The sequence below is a fragment of the Onthophagus taurus genome, chromosome 10, assembly GCF_036711975.1.
Source record: "Onthophagus taurus isolate NC chromosome 10, IU_Otau_3.0, whole genome shotgun sequence".
In the NCBI taxonomy this organism is placed as follows: domain Eukaryota; kingdom Metazoa; phylum Arthropoda; class Insecta; order Coleoptera; family Scarabaeidae; genus Onthophagus; species Onthophagus taurus.
Window position 1 is genome coordinate 15,067,703 of NC_091975.1, and position 16,955 is coordinate 15,084,657.

Genomic DNA, 16,955 nt, shown 5'->3' on the forward strand with positions numbered 1-16,955 from the left:
TACACTTGTTTATAAGGAGTTGATTAAGATGTTTAACAATTTGTGAAATTTGCGGAATTTTGCTATATTACTGGTATGACGTGAAAAATGTCGAAAAACCGCCTACAAAATTAGTCCCATTATCGGAAAGCATTTGATTTGGTTTTCCACGTCTGGCCGCGAACCGCCTAAGTGCCGAAATAAAACACTCCTTTGTTAACTCGGTCACCAATTCGAGGTGAATAGCGCGTGTTACGAAGCAGACAAACAGGCAAACATACGCTTTGTATGATTTTGAACCACGCCCCTTTCTATCTTTAAGAAAAAATGTAGTATAGAACGGAGGAGCCGGCGTTACCATTTCTATCGGTAAATTATCCATTATTGGTTGAATTGTACGCGGATTTACCTTTGAACATCGCAAGCATTCCCGAACTACCCTTTTAGACAGATTTCGTCCCCCGATTGGCCAAAACCTATCTCGAATTGACGCTAATAAATGTTGTGGGCCAGCATGAAACAATTCCAAGTGTTCGAATAATAATCTTGCGAAAATGTATTTGCTTGATATTACCATCGGGAATTTTTTATCAAAGTCGTAAGCGGAATTTCCTAACCTACCACCGACACGTATTATGTTATCTTTGTCTAAAAACGCGTTTAACTTGATGAGACGATTGCCTTTCGGAACGCATTTGTTACGCCTTAAATATTCGAATTCCTCGAATTCCCGAAAATGTATGCAGTTGTTCGCTGTAAACGATTTAATGATGAGAACTTCGAAAACTGAACAAAATGATCTCCCAACGCCACAGCTATCGAAAAAACTTTTTTCTTAATTTCAGGTAAATACTCGTTTCGAAAGTCTCTAACCGGCCACATGTTTTCATTCTCTTTCAGCCATCTGGGTCCGACCCAATATAGTTCCAAACCTGCCAATTCACAGCCACGGACCCCTCTTGATACTGGATCTGCAGGATTATCGCTACTACGTACGTATTTAACATCACTAATTTTTGATTGTTCGGTTATTCCCGCCACCCGATTACCGACAAATATTTGTAACTGCGAAGGGCTCGTCGACAACCAACCCAAAACCACGCTAGAATCGGTCCAATAAATTTCCCGACTAACGTTTATCTTTAATAAAGATTTTACCTTTATTACCAGTTCCGTGAGTAATAACGCGCCCATTAGTTCCAGTCGTGGAACTGTACCCTTTTTTAACGGTGCAACTTTAGATTTCGCACATATTAAACGAATCAAAACATTTTCGTCACTATCAACAGCACGGAGATATACGCACGCCCCATATGCGTTTGTCGACGCGTCGGAAAACCCATGTATCTGAAACGACTCTGGATTTTTCAGTGAGATGTGACGCGGAATTTTGATGTCGTTCAAATAAGTTAATCCATCAGCAAATTTACACCAACTGGTATGAATATGATTTGGGAGAACTTCGTCCCAACCCAATCCAGCTTCCCAGATTTCTTGCAATATAGTTTTTGCACGAATAATTACAGGTCTCAACAAACCAAGAGGGTCGAAAATTTGAGCGATTTGAGAAAGAATATTTCTTTTAGTTTTTCTCAACCGACCAGGTGAGTTTTTTCGAATTTTATATTTAAAATAAACTTTAATAGGATCCCATAATAAACCTAGGGTGCGTGTGTTTTCGTTCTTTCCTAGATCAAGAACCTCCGCAGGAGTCGCATTTACATCGCGAATACTATACAAAATTTTTGGATCTTTCGAAATCCACTTATGCAGCTTAAATCCTCCGCAAGTCGTCAACGTAAAAATGGGAACTAATGACATTCGCAACGATTGGGTCTGAACATTCTAAACCCAATTGCTTGAGACAACGAGTTGCCAAATAACTCGCTGAAGCCGTTCCGTAAGTTACGGTTAGAAGTTCGTACGCGTCAATGGGTAATTCATCCGATCTATGCACCCCTGAATGGTAAGTTTATTGAAGTTTGGACACTCTTGAATGTAATGATCACCTTTACAGACGACGCAACGCCTTTCCGCTACCGAATTTTCGACCAAAAACGATTTCGCACGCGTATTATTTTTATCCTTGTCCACGACACGCTTAGACGAACCGATTTCTAAAGTCTCCAATAAGTCCGGCCGCTCTTTCAAAATTTCTAATAAATTTTCTAAATTAGGTTTCGTCAAAGTTGCTTTTGTTTTTTCCCACTCGCAATTCGAATTTGTATCGAGCCTTGTGCCGGCTAAGTAAATGAGAAGTGTATCCCAATTGTCCGTCGGCTCGTTTAATGCCGCCAAAGCGCGCAAATGCTTACGGATGCCATCAATAAATTTCCGAATAGCCTGTGGATTATCTCCGGTAACCCTTTCAATATCGAATAAAGCCTTAACGTGGTTGTGTAGGTTCGTGTTAGTTATTTCGAGACTTTCGATGACTTGACGAGCTCTACCAGCAGTATAGAAACGCCGATTCTAGACCGGAAATTGCACCTCCGCACCTCCGTGACGTCATCAATCCAATGTAAAAGGATAGGGAAGGGTACCAACCTAAGGCGGAGGTGAAAAAAAAATAGGTTGGTATTGGAAAAGTAACTAGACTGTTACCTTTTTTAAAAATCACCAGGTCTGGTTACCAACCTATTTTTTCCCCCTAGCCTTTATTGACACCCCTCCCCATCCTTTTACATTGGGCGGATGACGTCACGGAGGTGCGGAGGTGCGACAACTTCCTGTCTAGAATCGGCGTTTCTGAAAGATGGCGCGTTGAACGCATAAAGGCGCGCCTCACAACTCTTGAATGCGCGTGCGCAGGAGCTTGGGAATATTCCGGAAAATAATAATAACACAATTTAAGACAATTTAATTTTTCCCCCCAATCAACCCAATAAAAGTATTAATAAACATTTTAATTACATAATAAATAGTTACAAAAAAAATAATAAAAACCTTAATGTTATGGTACTTTTTTTACAAATTCAATTATATGAGCGGGCTTCGGTTTACCAACATCCTTTATTATTATTATGCACGATACATTGATCTTGTAACCTTCTTGGTCGATAATACCTTTAGCGATCCTGAAGGTGACAACGGAAGGTGACGACCATGCGCAGCTCATAAGAATGTTTTCCATGAACAATAAATAGGGTAAAAGGGGTAAATCCAACTTAACTTCGAATAAACCTTTTCTTTGGTTTAAACTCACAGAGACCGAAAAAAAAAAAGAAAAACACAGAGACGACTGCGAGACATTGCGCGCGGTTTACGTTTGACACGTTCGGTTTCTAAAGTAAAACTGATTCCTCGCCGGCGGAAGTGTAATAGCGGCTGCAATAGTGCTGACCAATCGAATAATTGACCTAAATGAAATGCTATTGTATAATTAATATTAAGGAAGTAAAAAAATAATACAAATTAATAAAATTGTTTTAATGCATTTTCATTAACAAATATGATGTACGTGAAAAAATACATTTAAATAAAAGAAGGAAAAGGTTTCGGTGGCTCAGTGGCGATGTGAATTAACGAACTATATAATACAGACTTATTTAATTGAATTTAGAAATAGATAAAACTTATTTATTTAATTGAATTTAAGCGGATTGAATTGATGGCTGTAAGGTGAAATAGAAACAACGAAATGATTTGTTTAAGAAATACATTTATAACGCACTTAATTGGGTATGGAGTGTTATTTGCATTACGATACACATGCGTATTACATTGAAATTCAAGACGTTTAATTTAACCTCCTCCCTCACTACATATCCTGGAGTTTCCATAGCCAACCCTAGCACCCATAGCCAACCCTAGCACGCATCTACAATACCTTGTTTGTACATCCTCAAGCACAAAAAAGAAAAAAATTAATAATAATATTGTAAAGCAAAAGAAAAAACAAGGACTTACAATCAACCTCCTCCATCGGATTAAATAACACCCCTCATCGTAGAGGTGGAGGTGATGACGGGGATCGGGGAGCTATCATAAACCCCCTCTAATACCTTGTTTGTACATCCTCAAGCACAAAAAAGAAAAAATTAATAATAATATTGTAAAGCAAAAGAAAAAACAAGGACTTACAATCAACCTCCTCCATCGAATTAAATAATACCCCTGGTGGAGACGGGGATCGGGGGCTATCATAAACAACACCCACTATGAAAAAATAGTGAGAAAATAAAATAATACTAGAAAGCAAAAGAAAAAATAACGACTACTTACAATCACCCATCTCCATCTCATCGATAATCGAGGATGAAGAGGAGGAGGAGGAAGACGACTCATTATCATCTTCCGCTAAGAAAAAAGAAAATAGTGAGAAAATAAATATATAGATGATATATTTTGCAAAACTTACCTACAACCACTTCCACTTCGAATTTATATTTTCGGATGGTCACTGTACCATCCGAATTTTCTCTAACATGTAGTAAATACTCACGATCCATTATTTCTCTTTAATTTACTTTAACTCTTTAATTTGGGTAAATCTATAACTGGTAATTTAACGTGTTGCTCCGGAACCGGTCCTACCACAAACGATGAGTCGAATATTGTCCTGTTTGTCAAGATTCGTTTTGCTTTGGCGGTGTTAGCATAAAAAACCCCCTCAAATGATTCCCTTTCCGCGTTTTGCGCCTCGCCATCAACGCTCAAAATATCAATTTCCCCCTGAACTTCTTCAAATTCATCGATAAGATTAACCGCGCGGTCGTAGCGCTGCTCTAACTCCACCGAAAGTTCCGAATCGGTACCGCCGTCTTTTATGATCGCTTCAAATTTCGCGACAAATTTAGAAAAATTTGTTAATTTGCCCTTGACAGCGCCTCGTTTTTTAATTAAGTTCTCTAATTGGCTCATATTGCCTTTGAAAACCCGATACAGATCGAGACCGAAAAGGAAGGAAGGAAAAGGACTTACAGCACGTCACAATGGCGTTGTTTCCGGCTACCAAGCCTCCAACATGGACTTCTAAGTCGCGTGGTTTGGAATTCCTGGGTCGTCTTGGATGGGTCAGCAAAGTTCTTACCAGGATGGACGACGTCGTGGAAAAGAATTTGACACGCCGCATCAGTGACTGGATACCATTTTTATTTCGATTTTCTTTTTACGATCCGGCTCGAAGGACCATTTTATGTTACTTATTTTTTCTGGAATGCGCTGATTCAAACACACTTCTTTTATTTGTATTTAAATTATTCTTTATTTTATTATATGTACACTTGTTTTATAAATTTGCGAAGTTTGTTTGTTATACCGATTGGTAACTTTAATTTTAGGAGATACACCCAACACGGACGTACGTATAAGTATACGTATGTGTGTATATTCGGTGTCGTTAAGTGGGGGATAAACAAGCGTAGGGGTAATGCACAAATTGAATCGTTCATAGATGGTTGGGAGGCGAAGTTGGTCGCATCGCTTTGCAGTTAACCCTAGCAAAAAAAAACTAAGATGTTGTTTACTGTAGCGGAAAAGGTACAGATTATAAAATGGTTTTATGGTGGCAATTCTGTAGCCCAAATAATTAATTTGTTGCCTGTGGCCTATGAAAACAGATCAATTCCTAGTCGCGGAACAATTTCAAATATTATTAAAAACTTTGAGCGACATGGATGTGTGTCTCCACAGAAACACAAATTACGAAGGGGTAAAAGAGATGAGTTACGTGATACGATGATATGTGCTGATGTTGAACGCAATAAAAATCAGTCAAGCAGACAAGTTGCGGAGACGTTTGCTATCAGCCATGTTGCCGTCCTAAAAACATTAAAGAAACACGGGTACAGGTCGTACAAGGTACAAAAAAGTCAGAAACTCTGCGAGAACGATAATATTACAAGGGCGGAATTTTGCTTTACTATGATGAAAATGGCCAACGGAAATGTTGATTTTATAAAAAACATTTTATTTACCGATGAATCTACATTTCCTTTGCATGGTCGGCATAATCCCAGCGTTGCTCGATATTGGAGTCGTGACAATGAACACAAAATTTATGCGGTTCGTACACAATATCCCCAAAAATTAAATGTTTGGGCTGGCTTAGTAGGTGACCATATTATCGGTCCTTTTTTCATAGAAGGAAATTTAAATGGTCATAAGTATTTAAACATTTTGCAAAATGACGTAATCTCATCGCTTCAACAATTAGACAATGTTCAATTTGGAAGTATCTGGTTCCAACAAGATGGTTGCCCGGCTCACAACAGCCGACAAGTTAAAGAGTATCTTAACGCACAATTTCCAAATCGTGTAATATCTATTTGCGGAACGTTAACTTGGCCGCCTAGATCACCAGATTTAGCCCCCAATGATTTTTTTCTATGGGGATATTTAAAATCGAAAATTTATGGTTTTGATGAAGAAAGGACAACCAATCTGGATGACTTACAAACAAAAATTCGCAATTGTATACAGGATATTAGTCCCGATATACTAGCGAATGTAAGGCGAACTTTTTACGATAGATTGGGCTATTGTTTAGCACAGAATGGTGGTTTATTTGAACACCTAATATAAAAAATATTTTATTTTTATAGTTTTTTGTTTTATTTGTTATTTTACAAAGTTTATTTCAGTTACTTACGAATTGTTTTTATTTTTAGAATTAAGAATTTGCTTTGTCTTATTTGAATTTCATTTATTATATTAGTTATTATTTTTATAATATTTCTTATCATTGAACGATGTCAAACGACTGATTGCTCTCCGATCCCCTACTCTTGCGATTCCCCTCCCACAAACATACTCCGCCCGCATATGCACACACAGAAGTATACTTATACGTACGTCCGTGTTGGGTGTATCTCCTAAAATTAAAGTTACCAATCGGTATAGATGATATATTTTGCAAAACTTACCTACAACCACTTCCACTTCGAATTTATATTTTCGGATGGTCACTGTACCATCCGAATTTTCTCTAACATGTAGTAAATACTCACGATCCATTATTTCTCTTTAATTTACTTTAACAATGATAGATGAAAATGACCACATCGTATTTATACTTAATTTTTAGGTAAGAGAGAGGAAAAATATTTCTCCTCTTTTTATATTAGACTAGCAACATAAAGATCGGATTCGGTTTATTACATGAAAAAGGATCCTAGAAACAATATGTATTGTTACCGTATAAATTGTAAATTAAACAGTTTTTGTTATTAGAATAGTGAGAAAGCATCAGGTTTAGTTTATTACGAGAAATTGTAAACCAACGACTTTTGAATTTCAATAAAATATTATTCCATCCACTATCGATATAATTTGATCAGAAACCGATCTGTTTTATTCGACATATTCGTAAGTTCCCGCGCGTGCGTATTCAAGCATCACAACTTAAATTTCATGTGGTTATAATTTAAATTTATTTTTTTTTATTGCAGCCAACTTAAATGTTAATACACTCAATTATTTTAAATTTAAACTTTTAATTGATTGCGAATTTGTATTATTTACATTGCAGCCAACTTAAATGTTAATACACTCAATTATTTTAAATTTAAACTTTTAATTGATTGCGTCCTAAAATTGTAACTTAACAATTCCACAGCCGACTAATGCCGAAACACACCGATCGGAGTAATCGGATCGTTAGCGGAAGTGTTAAATTGCACTAAACAATCGACGCAATTCCAATGAAAGAAACAACAAGTTTTGATAATTATTATAATTAGGAAATAACTTTTGATAATCATTAAATCGAATATAAATTACACAACATTATGTAATCATCAGCTTCAACACCATGTTCCAATTAACAAAATGAGAGAATATCTGTTAACCACCCACACCCTATTATATCTGTTTCAATATAGTATTTGTCACAAAGAATACTATATCAGATAAAGATGTTACGAAAGCAATGGGAAGTATTTTAAAGGATGCAAACGTATCGGTGTTACAACCGATCAAAGCGGTTGGTCGGATAAAATAGATTAATCAAAACAGACCTGTTTGATTGTAGATACCTGTTTCGGTTTGAATGATCGAAAAACTGATCGGTTTCCGATTGAATTATATCGTTAGCAAACGAAATTCTTTAGAATTACTGTGTGCGTTGAGGAGCTGAATTAATTCCTTAACGGTTGTTATCATTGTTTGGATAAACAATTTGATTCCGTAGAATTAACAATTAATTTAGAGATAAAAACTTGAGGTGCATGCGGACCCGTATACGTTTAAAATTTATTGAAGTTGGAATCAACGGTGGAAACGAAACTTTTTTAAAAGTAGCAAATGTTAAGAAAAAAACAAAATTATATAACAATTTTTCCATTTTCATGTTGGTTTGCAATTTATGCGAGATATTTTATCTAAGGAACTAATGGAATGGTGGGCTAAATCCTTTAATGAAAAGATATTAAAACAATTTTATAATTTGTATTATTTTCATTGTAGCTTTTATTTTAAAATGTTTAAATATATTATTTAAATTGAGTTGATTGGTAAATTGTATTATTTTCGAAACATTCATAATTAGCGTTTTACGTCAACCGATAAATACAGATAAATAGAAATTTAAAAGTAAAAAAATTAAAAGTTTAATAACATAATTATTTATTTCATCAGCTTCGATAAGCCGAAAGTTGTGTTCGCTATCCAGATCACGATGCCAATTCAATCCATGACAATCACATCTTAACCATTCGAAATGTCTTTGAATTTTATTATTAAGCCATAATACTTGATACGGTAATCGTACAAAGGCATGATAATCAGCATTTTTTAACATAATAAATTGGCAATTCTCTAATATATACATTTATGCTTAATTAGCAAATCATTCAACGTATAAATGTCTCTCAATCGGTTCGATTTAGCATACCTGCACTTAGCTCAATCTACAACAAAAGAAAAAAATGTCTACAGCACTATGCACTTTACTGGTTAGCAGTACTGACATGATGAATGTGCCAATAAAGACATTACATGTAGTGTGCAAACACCTGTTCTCCCGGTAAGTTTCTTTTTCTTTTTTTCTCTTTATTAATAATTCTGAATTAGGTATGGTTTAAAAAGCGTTACAACGAGGGGGAATTGCGTGATCATTGCACTATTGTATACCCCAAAAAATGAGACGCTGAAGAGGAAGTTCGGAAACCTCCCAGTGCAATATATGAGGCTGGGAGTTGAAAATGAAACGGAAGTACAGATGTTGGCATCGGTGATGCATAAATATGTTTTTGATTTAAGTGTTGATGGGAATGAGTAATTCCCCCAAATTGAAAGTCATCGAAAAAATCTCAAGAGACAACCACCACCACCATCATCATCATCATCATCAACAACATCACAAAAAGGAATGGTTGCATTCAATTTGAATGATGTTGATGATGATGATGATGATGATCGAGAAGAAGAAGAAGAAGAAGAGCAAGACAGTACTAAAAAGAGAAAAGTCACGTTTCCAGATGATGATGATGACTTTCAAGCTTGTTGTAACAAAATAGTGGAAGATGAGGACGAACAATGTAAAATGAAAAATTTTTTAAAAAATAGAAATAGTTAATAAAAATCATAATAAAACAAAAAAATTTTTTATTGTATAAACCGATTACTTATATAATTCTTTCATTAGAATTGCGTCGATTGTCCAGTAACTCTTCCTCTAACGATCCGATTACCCATCGAACATAAACAGCAATATCTCATACATTGATCTTGTAACTCAAAAAAAAAATTTCTTGATCGGTAATATGCTTAGCGAGCCGGGTAGGTATTCCAATTCAATCCATGACAATTACATCTTAACCATTCGAAATCAGTGTAAGCGTCGCTTTTATCGGTTGCAACACCGATACTTTTTCGGATTCTTCAAACCGAAACCAATGGGGTTAAGTAAATTTCAAAAGCAATACTATATCAGTTAAAGATGTTATGAAAGCAATGGAAAGTATTTTTAAAGAATGCAAACGTACTAAAAAATCTTTAAACGGATCAAAATTGTTAAAAATGAATGAATAAATAAAACACAATAAAAAAGGAGGTTTATTTATTCCTTTTATAGCTTTAAATTCGTCACCCAAAGCTGTTTCCCAAAAATCTTCCGCTTTGAACCAGTCCAAATTTCGTACACCAATTCCTTTTCAACTTTTATCGATATAACACAAGAGTTTTGTAAAGTTTTTTAAAATAGTTTTAATTGTTAATTAAGTAGTAAAGTGCAATGCACCTCGCCGGCGGAAGTGTCAAGTGACATAGCGGCTGCAATAATGCTGACCAATCGAATAATTGACCTAAATGAAATGCTATTGTATAATTAATATTAAGGAAGTAAAAAAATAATACAAATTATAAAATTTTTTTGTAACGCTTGAATACCCGGGCGCAGGAACTTAGGAATATTTCGGAAATAATACAATTTAACAATCAACCCCAATTTAAAAAATATATTATAAAATAAAAAAATTACAATCTAAATAATATATCTCGTGCACTGAGGACGGCGTCATCTGCATAGCACGCGATCAACGAAACAGAGCAAGGCCGCTTGATGTCATTCTTCATGTCGTTACTAAATTTCATCATGCATCATTTGTGTAGGCGTTTTTATTGTGATGGAACAACTAAAAATTAAATTGAATTAATTATGTTTGATATTCATATGTGTAAATTACTTACATGTCGCATAATAAAATTCGCCCCAGGTGGCTATAATTATAGATCCACCTGGGGCATCTGTGATAGTTATGATGTGACCGGCATCCGTGTTCAGGATGTCGTCCATCGCGTCTTTCTCCACTAATACTATAACCCTCTGTAAATTTAAAAGAATGATGTATTATTAGTGGCTGCAATTCGAAAAGAATAAAAATCGTTAAAATATTACTTACATCATCTAACTGCATTAACATGCATACCGAAAATATAAAGTCGACACTGATTTCTTACACTGATTTCGAATGGTTAAGATGTAATTGTCATGGATTGAATTGGAATACCTACCCGGCTCGCTAAACATATTACCGATCAAGAAATTTTTTTTTTATGAGTTACAAGATCAATGTATGAGATATTGCTATTGCTATTTTTTAAAAAAATTTTCATTTTACATTGTTCGTCCTCATCTACCACTATTTTGTTACAACAAGCTTGAAAGTCATCATCATCATCTGGAAACGTGACTTTTCTCTTTTTAGTACTGTCTTGCTCTTCTTCTTCTTCTTTTTCTCGATCATCATCATCATCATCATCAACATCATTCAAATTGATTGCAACCATTCCTTTTTGTGATGTTGTTGACGATGATGATAATGATGGTGGTGGTTGTCTCTTGAGATTTTTTCGATGACTTTCAATTTGGGGGAATTGCTCATCCCCATCAACACTTAAATCAAAAACATATTTATGCATCACCGATGCCAACATCTGTACTTCCGTTTCATTTTCAACTCCCAGCCTCATATATTGCACTGGGAGGTTTCCGAACTTCCTCTTCAGCGTCTCATTTTTTGGGGTATACAATAGTGCAATGATCACGCAATTCCCCCTCGTTGTAACGCTTTTTAAACCATACCTAATTCAGAATTATTAATAAAGAGAAAAAAAGAAAAAGAAACTTACCGGGAGAACAGGTGTTTGCACACTACATGTAATGTCTTTATTGGCACATTCATCATGTCAGTACTGCTAACCAGTAAAGTGCATAGTGGTGTAGACATTTTTTTCTTTTGTTGTAGATTGAGCTAAGTGCAGGTATGCTAAATCGAACCGATTGAGAGACATTTATACGTTGAATGATTTGCTAATTAAGCATAAATGTATATATTAGAGAATTGCCAATTTATTATGTTAAAAAATGCTGATTATCATGCCTTTGTACGATTACCGTATCAAGTATTATGGCTTAATAATAAAATTCAAAGACATTTCGAATGGTTAAGATGTGATTGTCATGGATTGAATTGGAATCGTGATCTGGATAGCGAACACAACTTTCGGCTTATCGAAGCTGATGAAATAAATAATTATGTTATTAAACTTTTAATTTTTCCGATCAAATCCGATCTTTATGTTGCTAGTCTAATATAAAAAGAGGAGAAATATTTTTCCTCTCTCTTACGTAAAAATTAAGTATAAATACGATGTGGTCATTTTCATCTATCATTGTTAAAGTAAATTAAAGAGAAATAATGGATCGTGAGTATTTACTACATGTTAGAGAAAATTCGGATGGTACAGTGACCATCCGAAAATATAAATTCGAAGTGGAAGTGGTTGTAGGTAAGTTTTGCAAAATATATCATCTATACCGATTGGTAACTTTAATTTTAGGAGATACACCCAACACGGACGTACGTATAAGTATACTTCTGTGTGTGCATATGCGCGCGGAGTATGTTTGTGGGAGGGGAATCGCAAGAGTAGGGGATCGGAGAGCAATCAGTCGTTTGACATCGTTCAATGATAAGAAATGTTATAAAAATAATAACTAATATAATAAATGAAATTCAAATAAGACAAAGCAAATTCTTAATTCTAAAAATAAAAACAATTCGTAAGTAACTGAAATAAACTTTGTAAAATAACAAATAAAACAAAAAACTATAAAAATAAAATATTTTTTATATTAGGTGTTCAAATAAACCACCATTCTGTGCTAAACAATAGCCCAATCTATCGTAAAAAGTTCGCCTTACATTCGCTAGTATATCGGGACTAATATCCTGTATACAATTGCGAATTTTTGTTTGTAAGTCATCCAGATTGGTTGTCCTTTCTTCATCAAAACCATAAATTTTCGATTTTAAATATCCCCATAGAAAAAAATCATTGGGGGCTAAATCTGGTGATCTAGGCGGCCAAGTTAACGTTCCGCAAATAGATATTACACGATTTGGAAATTGTGCGTTAAGATACTCTTTAACTTGTCGGCTGTTGTGAGCCGGGCAACCATCTTGTTGGAACCAGATACTTCCAAATTGAACATTGTCTAATTGTTGAAGCGATGAGATTACGTCATTTTGCAAAATGTTTAAATACTTATGACCATTTAAATTTCCTTCTATGAAAAAAGGACCGATAATATGGTCACCTACTAAGCCAGCCCAAACATTTAATTTTTGGGGATATTGTGTACGAACCGCATAAATTTTGTGTTCATTGTCACGACTCCAATATCGAGCAACGCTGGGATTATGCCGACCATGCAAAGGAAATGTAGATTCATCGGTAAATAAAATGTTTTTTATAAAATCAACATTTCAGACTTTCAATTTGGGGGAATTGCTCATCCCCATCAACACTTAAATCAAAAACATATTTATGCATCACCGATGCCAACATCTGTACTTCCGTTTCATTTTCAACTCCCAGCCTCATATATTGCACTGGGAGGTTTCCGAACTTCCTCTTCAGCGTCTCATTTTTTGGGGTATACAATAGTGCAATGATCACGCAATTCCCCCTCGTTGTAACGCTTTTTAAACCATACCTAATTCAGAATTATTAATAAAGAGAAAAAAAGAAAAAGAAACTTACCGGGAGAACAGGTGTTTGCACACTACATGTAATGTCTTTATTGGCACATTCATCATGTCAGTACTGCTAACCAGTAAAGTGCATAGTGGTGTAGACATTTTTTTCTTTTGTTGTAGATTGAGCTAAGTGCAGGTATGTTAAATCGAACCGATTGAGAGACATTTATACGTTGAATGATTTGCCAATTAAGCATAAATGTATATATTAGAGAATTGCCAATTTATTATGTTAAAAAATGCTGATTATCATGCCTTTGTACGATTACCGTATCAAGTATTATGGCTTAATAATAAAATTCAAAGACATTTCGAATGGTTAAGATGTGATTGTCATGGATTGAATTGGAATCGTGATCTGGATAGCGAACACAACTTTCGGCTTATCGAAGCTGATGAAATAAATAATTATGTTATTAAACTTTTAATTTTTCCGATCAAATCCGATCTTTATGTTGCTAGTCTAATATAAAAAGAGGAGAAATATTTTTCCTCTCTCTTACGTAAAAATTAAGTATAAATACGATGTGGTCATTTTCATCTATCATTGTTAAAGTAAATTAAAGAGAAATAATGGATCGTGAGTATTTACTACATGTTAGAGAAAATTCGGATGGTACAGTGACCATCCGAAAATATAAATTCGAAGTGGAAGTGGTTGTAGGTAAGTTTTGCAAAATATATCATCTATACCGATTGGTAACTTTAATTTTAGGAGATACACCCAACACGGACGTACGTATAAGTATACTTCTGTGTGTGCATATGCGGGCGGAGTATGTTTGTGGGAGGGGAATCGCAAGAGTAGGGGATCGGAGAGCAATCAGTCGTTTGACATCGTTCAATGATAAGAAATATTATAAAAATAATAACTAATATAATAAATGAAATTCAAATAAGACAAAGCAAATTCTTAATTCTAAAAATAAAAACAATTCGTAAGTAACTGAAATAAACTTTGTAAAATAACAAATAAAACAAAAAACTATAAAAATAAAATATTTTTTATATTAGGTGTTCAAATAAACCACCATTCTGTGCTAAACAATAGCCCAATCTATCGTAAAAAGTTCGCCTTACATTCGCTAGTATATCGGGACTAATATCCTGTATACAATTGCGAATTTTTGTTTGTAAGTCATCCAGATTGGTTGTCCTTTCTTCATCAAAACCATAAATTTTCGATTTTAAATATCCCCATAGAAAAAAATCATTGGGGGCTAAATCTGGTGATCTAGGCGGCCAAGTTAACGTTCCGCAAATAGATATTACACGATTTGGAAATTGTGCGTTAAGATACTCTTTAACTTGTCGGCTGTTGTGAGCCGGGCAACCATCTTGTTGGAACCAGATACTTCCAAATTGAACATTGTCTAATTGTTGAAGCGATGAGATTACGTCATTTTGCAAAATGTTTAAATACTTATGACCATTTAAATTTCCTTCTATGAAAAAAGGACCGATAATATGGTCACCTACTAAGCCAGCCCAAACATTTAATTTTTGGGGATATTGTGTACGAGCCGCATAAATTTTGTGTTCATTGTCACGACTCCAATATCGAGCAACGCTGGGATTATGCCGACCATGCAAAGGAAATGTAGATTCATCGGTAAATAAAATGTTTTTTATAAAATCAACATTTCCGTTGGCCATTTCCATCATAGTAAAGCAAAATTCCGCCCTTGTAATATTATCGTTCTCGCATAGTTCCTGACTTTTTTGTACCTTGTACGACCTGTATCCGTGTTTCTTTAATGTTTTTAGGACGGCAACATGGCTGATAGCAAATGTCTCCGCAACTTGTCTGCTTGACTGATTTTTATTGCGTTCAACATCAGCACATATCATCGTATCACGTAACTCATCTCTTTTACCCCTTCGTAATTTGTGTTTCTGTGGAGACACACATCCATGTCGCTCAAAGTTTTTAATAATATTTGAAATTGTTCCGCGACTAGGAATTGATCTGTTTTCATAGGCCACAGGAAACAAATTAATTATTTGGGCTACAGAATTGCCACCATAAAACCATTTTATAATCTGTACCTTTTCCGCTACAGTAAACAACATCTTAGTTTTTTTTTGCTAGGGTTAACTGCAAAGCGATGCGACCAACTTCGCCTCTCAACAATCTATGAACGATTCAATTTGTGCATTACCCCTACGCTTGTTTATCCCCCACTTAACGACACCGAATATACACACACACGTATACTTATACGTACGTCCGTGTTGGGTGTATCTCCTAAAATTAAAGTTACCAATCGGTATAACAAACAAACTTCTAATATAATATAAGGTAATATGAGCAACTAACAAGTGAAATGGGGAGAACTGTGTGAAGAACTACTGCAATAATACAAAAATTTGGTGATAATTCAATATAATAAACCAGTTAAGAAAAAATAAAATAATACATTCAAAGTTATAATAAATTTATGTGACTACTTTTGAGATACAATATCTCGTAGAAAGAGAGAAATTAAATCAAACGTTGATTAATATTTAATTTACAATCACATGAAGGTTATGAACATGTTTAAAAAATGCCTTACCTCTATTCTCGCAAAAAAGAAAATGATATTAATAAAATTGATATTGAGAATGAATGATAATTAACACTGAACGTAAGACATAGATATCTTTGACTTCAATCAGGGACTCTATTGGTCCACAAAACCAACCAAAATCTTGCGAGTCAAGATCACAAATAAAATGAAATAAGCTCAAAAATTACTTGATTTAGTTTAGCAAGTACAGAGACTTGCGTGTTTGTATGTTACAGGTGCGCTGCGGACTACCCCCACTGCAGCCATGGAAAACATGCTGAACCTAACGCCACTTCATTTGTTCATCCAAGAGGTGGCATTGGTGACCATGATTCGACTGCGAGCAGCAGGAATTCTAATGGGCGAGAGAAATAGTAAAAATACCAATCTCTGGAATGAAATGGTGGACTACTCATCAATTCTGGATTGTGTAGCGGACTCCACACCCCTACAACACAGTTTTACGAAGAAATATCTCACACACCCAAGTTCCACAGAAATAGAGTTAAAAAACAGCCTTAAAATCTGCACTGATGGTTCACAGAGACGGGAAGGAGCTGGAGCCGGAGTCTTACGTCGTACGATCTCCGATTCCACGTATCTGAACCTCTAGGTAAAAGTACCACCGTCATACAGGCGGAGTTAATCGCCATACAACTTGCCACTGACGTAATTGTCAGATCCAACTTTGTAGGTAAGAATTTATACTGACAGTAGACAAGGTATTTTGGCCCTGAGTAGAATAACAATAACCTCAGGACTTGTTATGGGTTGTCATCTGACATTGGAGAAGGCCGCAGTGCATAACTGCGTTATACTTCAATGGATAAAAGGACACTCGACTTGTTCAGGTAACAAGCACGCTGATAGACTTGCCAAAAGGGCTGCCAAGCGAGCGTCATGTTCGCCTGAACCGATAATCGCTCTGTCCTTATCAACT

At 35.2% G+C, this 16,955-nt stretch overlaps 3 protein-coding genes across 3 annotated transcripts; all 3 read right to left on the bottom strand.

Moving 5' to 3' along the window:
* Positions 1 to 684: 684 nt before the first annotated feature.
* LOC139431618 (uncharacterized) lies at positions 685 to 1,800 on the bottom strand. Its single transcript, XM_071199618.1, has one exon. It carries the CDS (start codon positions 1,798 to 1,800, stop codon positions 685 to 687), a length of 1,116 nt encoding a protein of 371 aa, XP_071055719.1.
* Positions 1,801 to 10,536: 8,736 nt separating this feature from the next.
* On the bottom strand, positions 10,537 to 11,954 carry LOC139431619 (uncharacterized). Its single transcript, XM_071199619.1, has 4 exons — positions 11,551 to 11,954; positions 10,984 to 11,503; positions 10,609 to 10,744; positions 10,537 to 10,553 (listed from the first exon to the last, which is right to left on the bottom strand). The coding sequence occupies exons 1-4, from the start codon at positions 11,646 to 11,648 to the stop codon at positions 10,537 to 10,539; spliced, it is 771 nt and encodes a 256-aa protein (XP_071055720.1). The 5' UTR covers positions 11,649 to 11,954.
* A 2,514-nt stretch (positions 11,955 to 14,468) lies between these two features.
* Positions 14,469 to 15,536, bottom strand: LOC139431620 (histone-lysine N-methyltransferase SETMAR-like). The gene has a single exon (XM_071199620.1). It carries the CDS (start codon positions 15,534 to 15,536, stop codon positions 14,469 to 14,471), a length of 1,068 nt encoding a protein of 355 aa, XP_071055721.1.
* Between the last annotated feature and the right edge of the window lie 1,419 nt (positions 15,537 to 16,955).

Bases quoted from the DNA above. Each gene is read 5' to 3' on its own strand.
- LOC139431620 (XM_071199620.1), bottom strand. From the start codon at position 15,536: ATGTTGTTTACTGTAGCGGAAAAGGTACAGATTATAAAATGGTTTTAT.
- LOC139431619 (XM_071199619.1), bottom strand. From the start codon at position 11,648: ATGTCTACACCACTATGCACTTTACTGGTTAGCAGTACTGACATGATG. The intron at 11,504-11,550 runs GTAAGTTTCTTT...ATTCTGAATTAG, and splicing joins TGCAAACACCTGTTCTCCCG to GTATGGTTTAAAAAGCGTTA. The intron at 10,745-10,983 runs GTAACTCATAAA...TTAAATTTACAG, and splicing joins ATATCTCATACATTGATCTT to AGGGTTATAGTATTAGTGGA.
- LOC139431618 (XM_071199618.1), bottom strand. From the start codon at position 1,800: ATGTCATTAGTTCCCATTTTTACGTTGACGACTTGCGGAGGATTTAAG.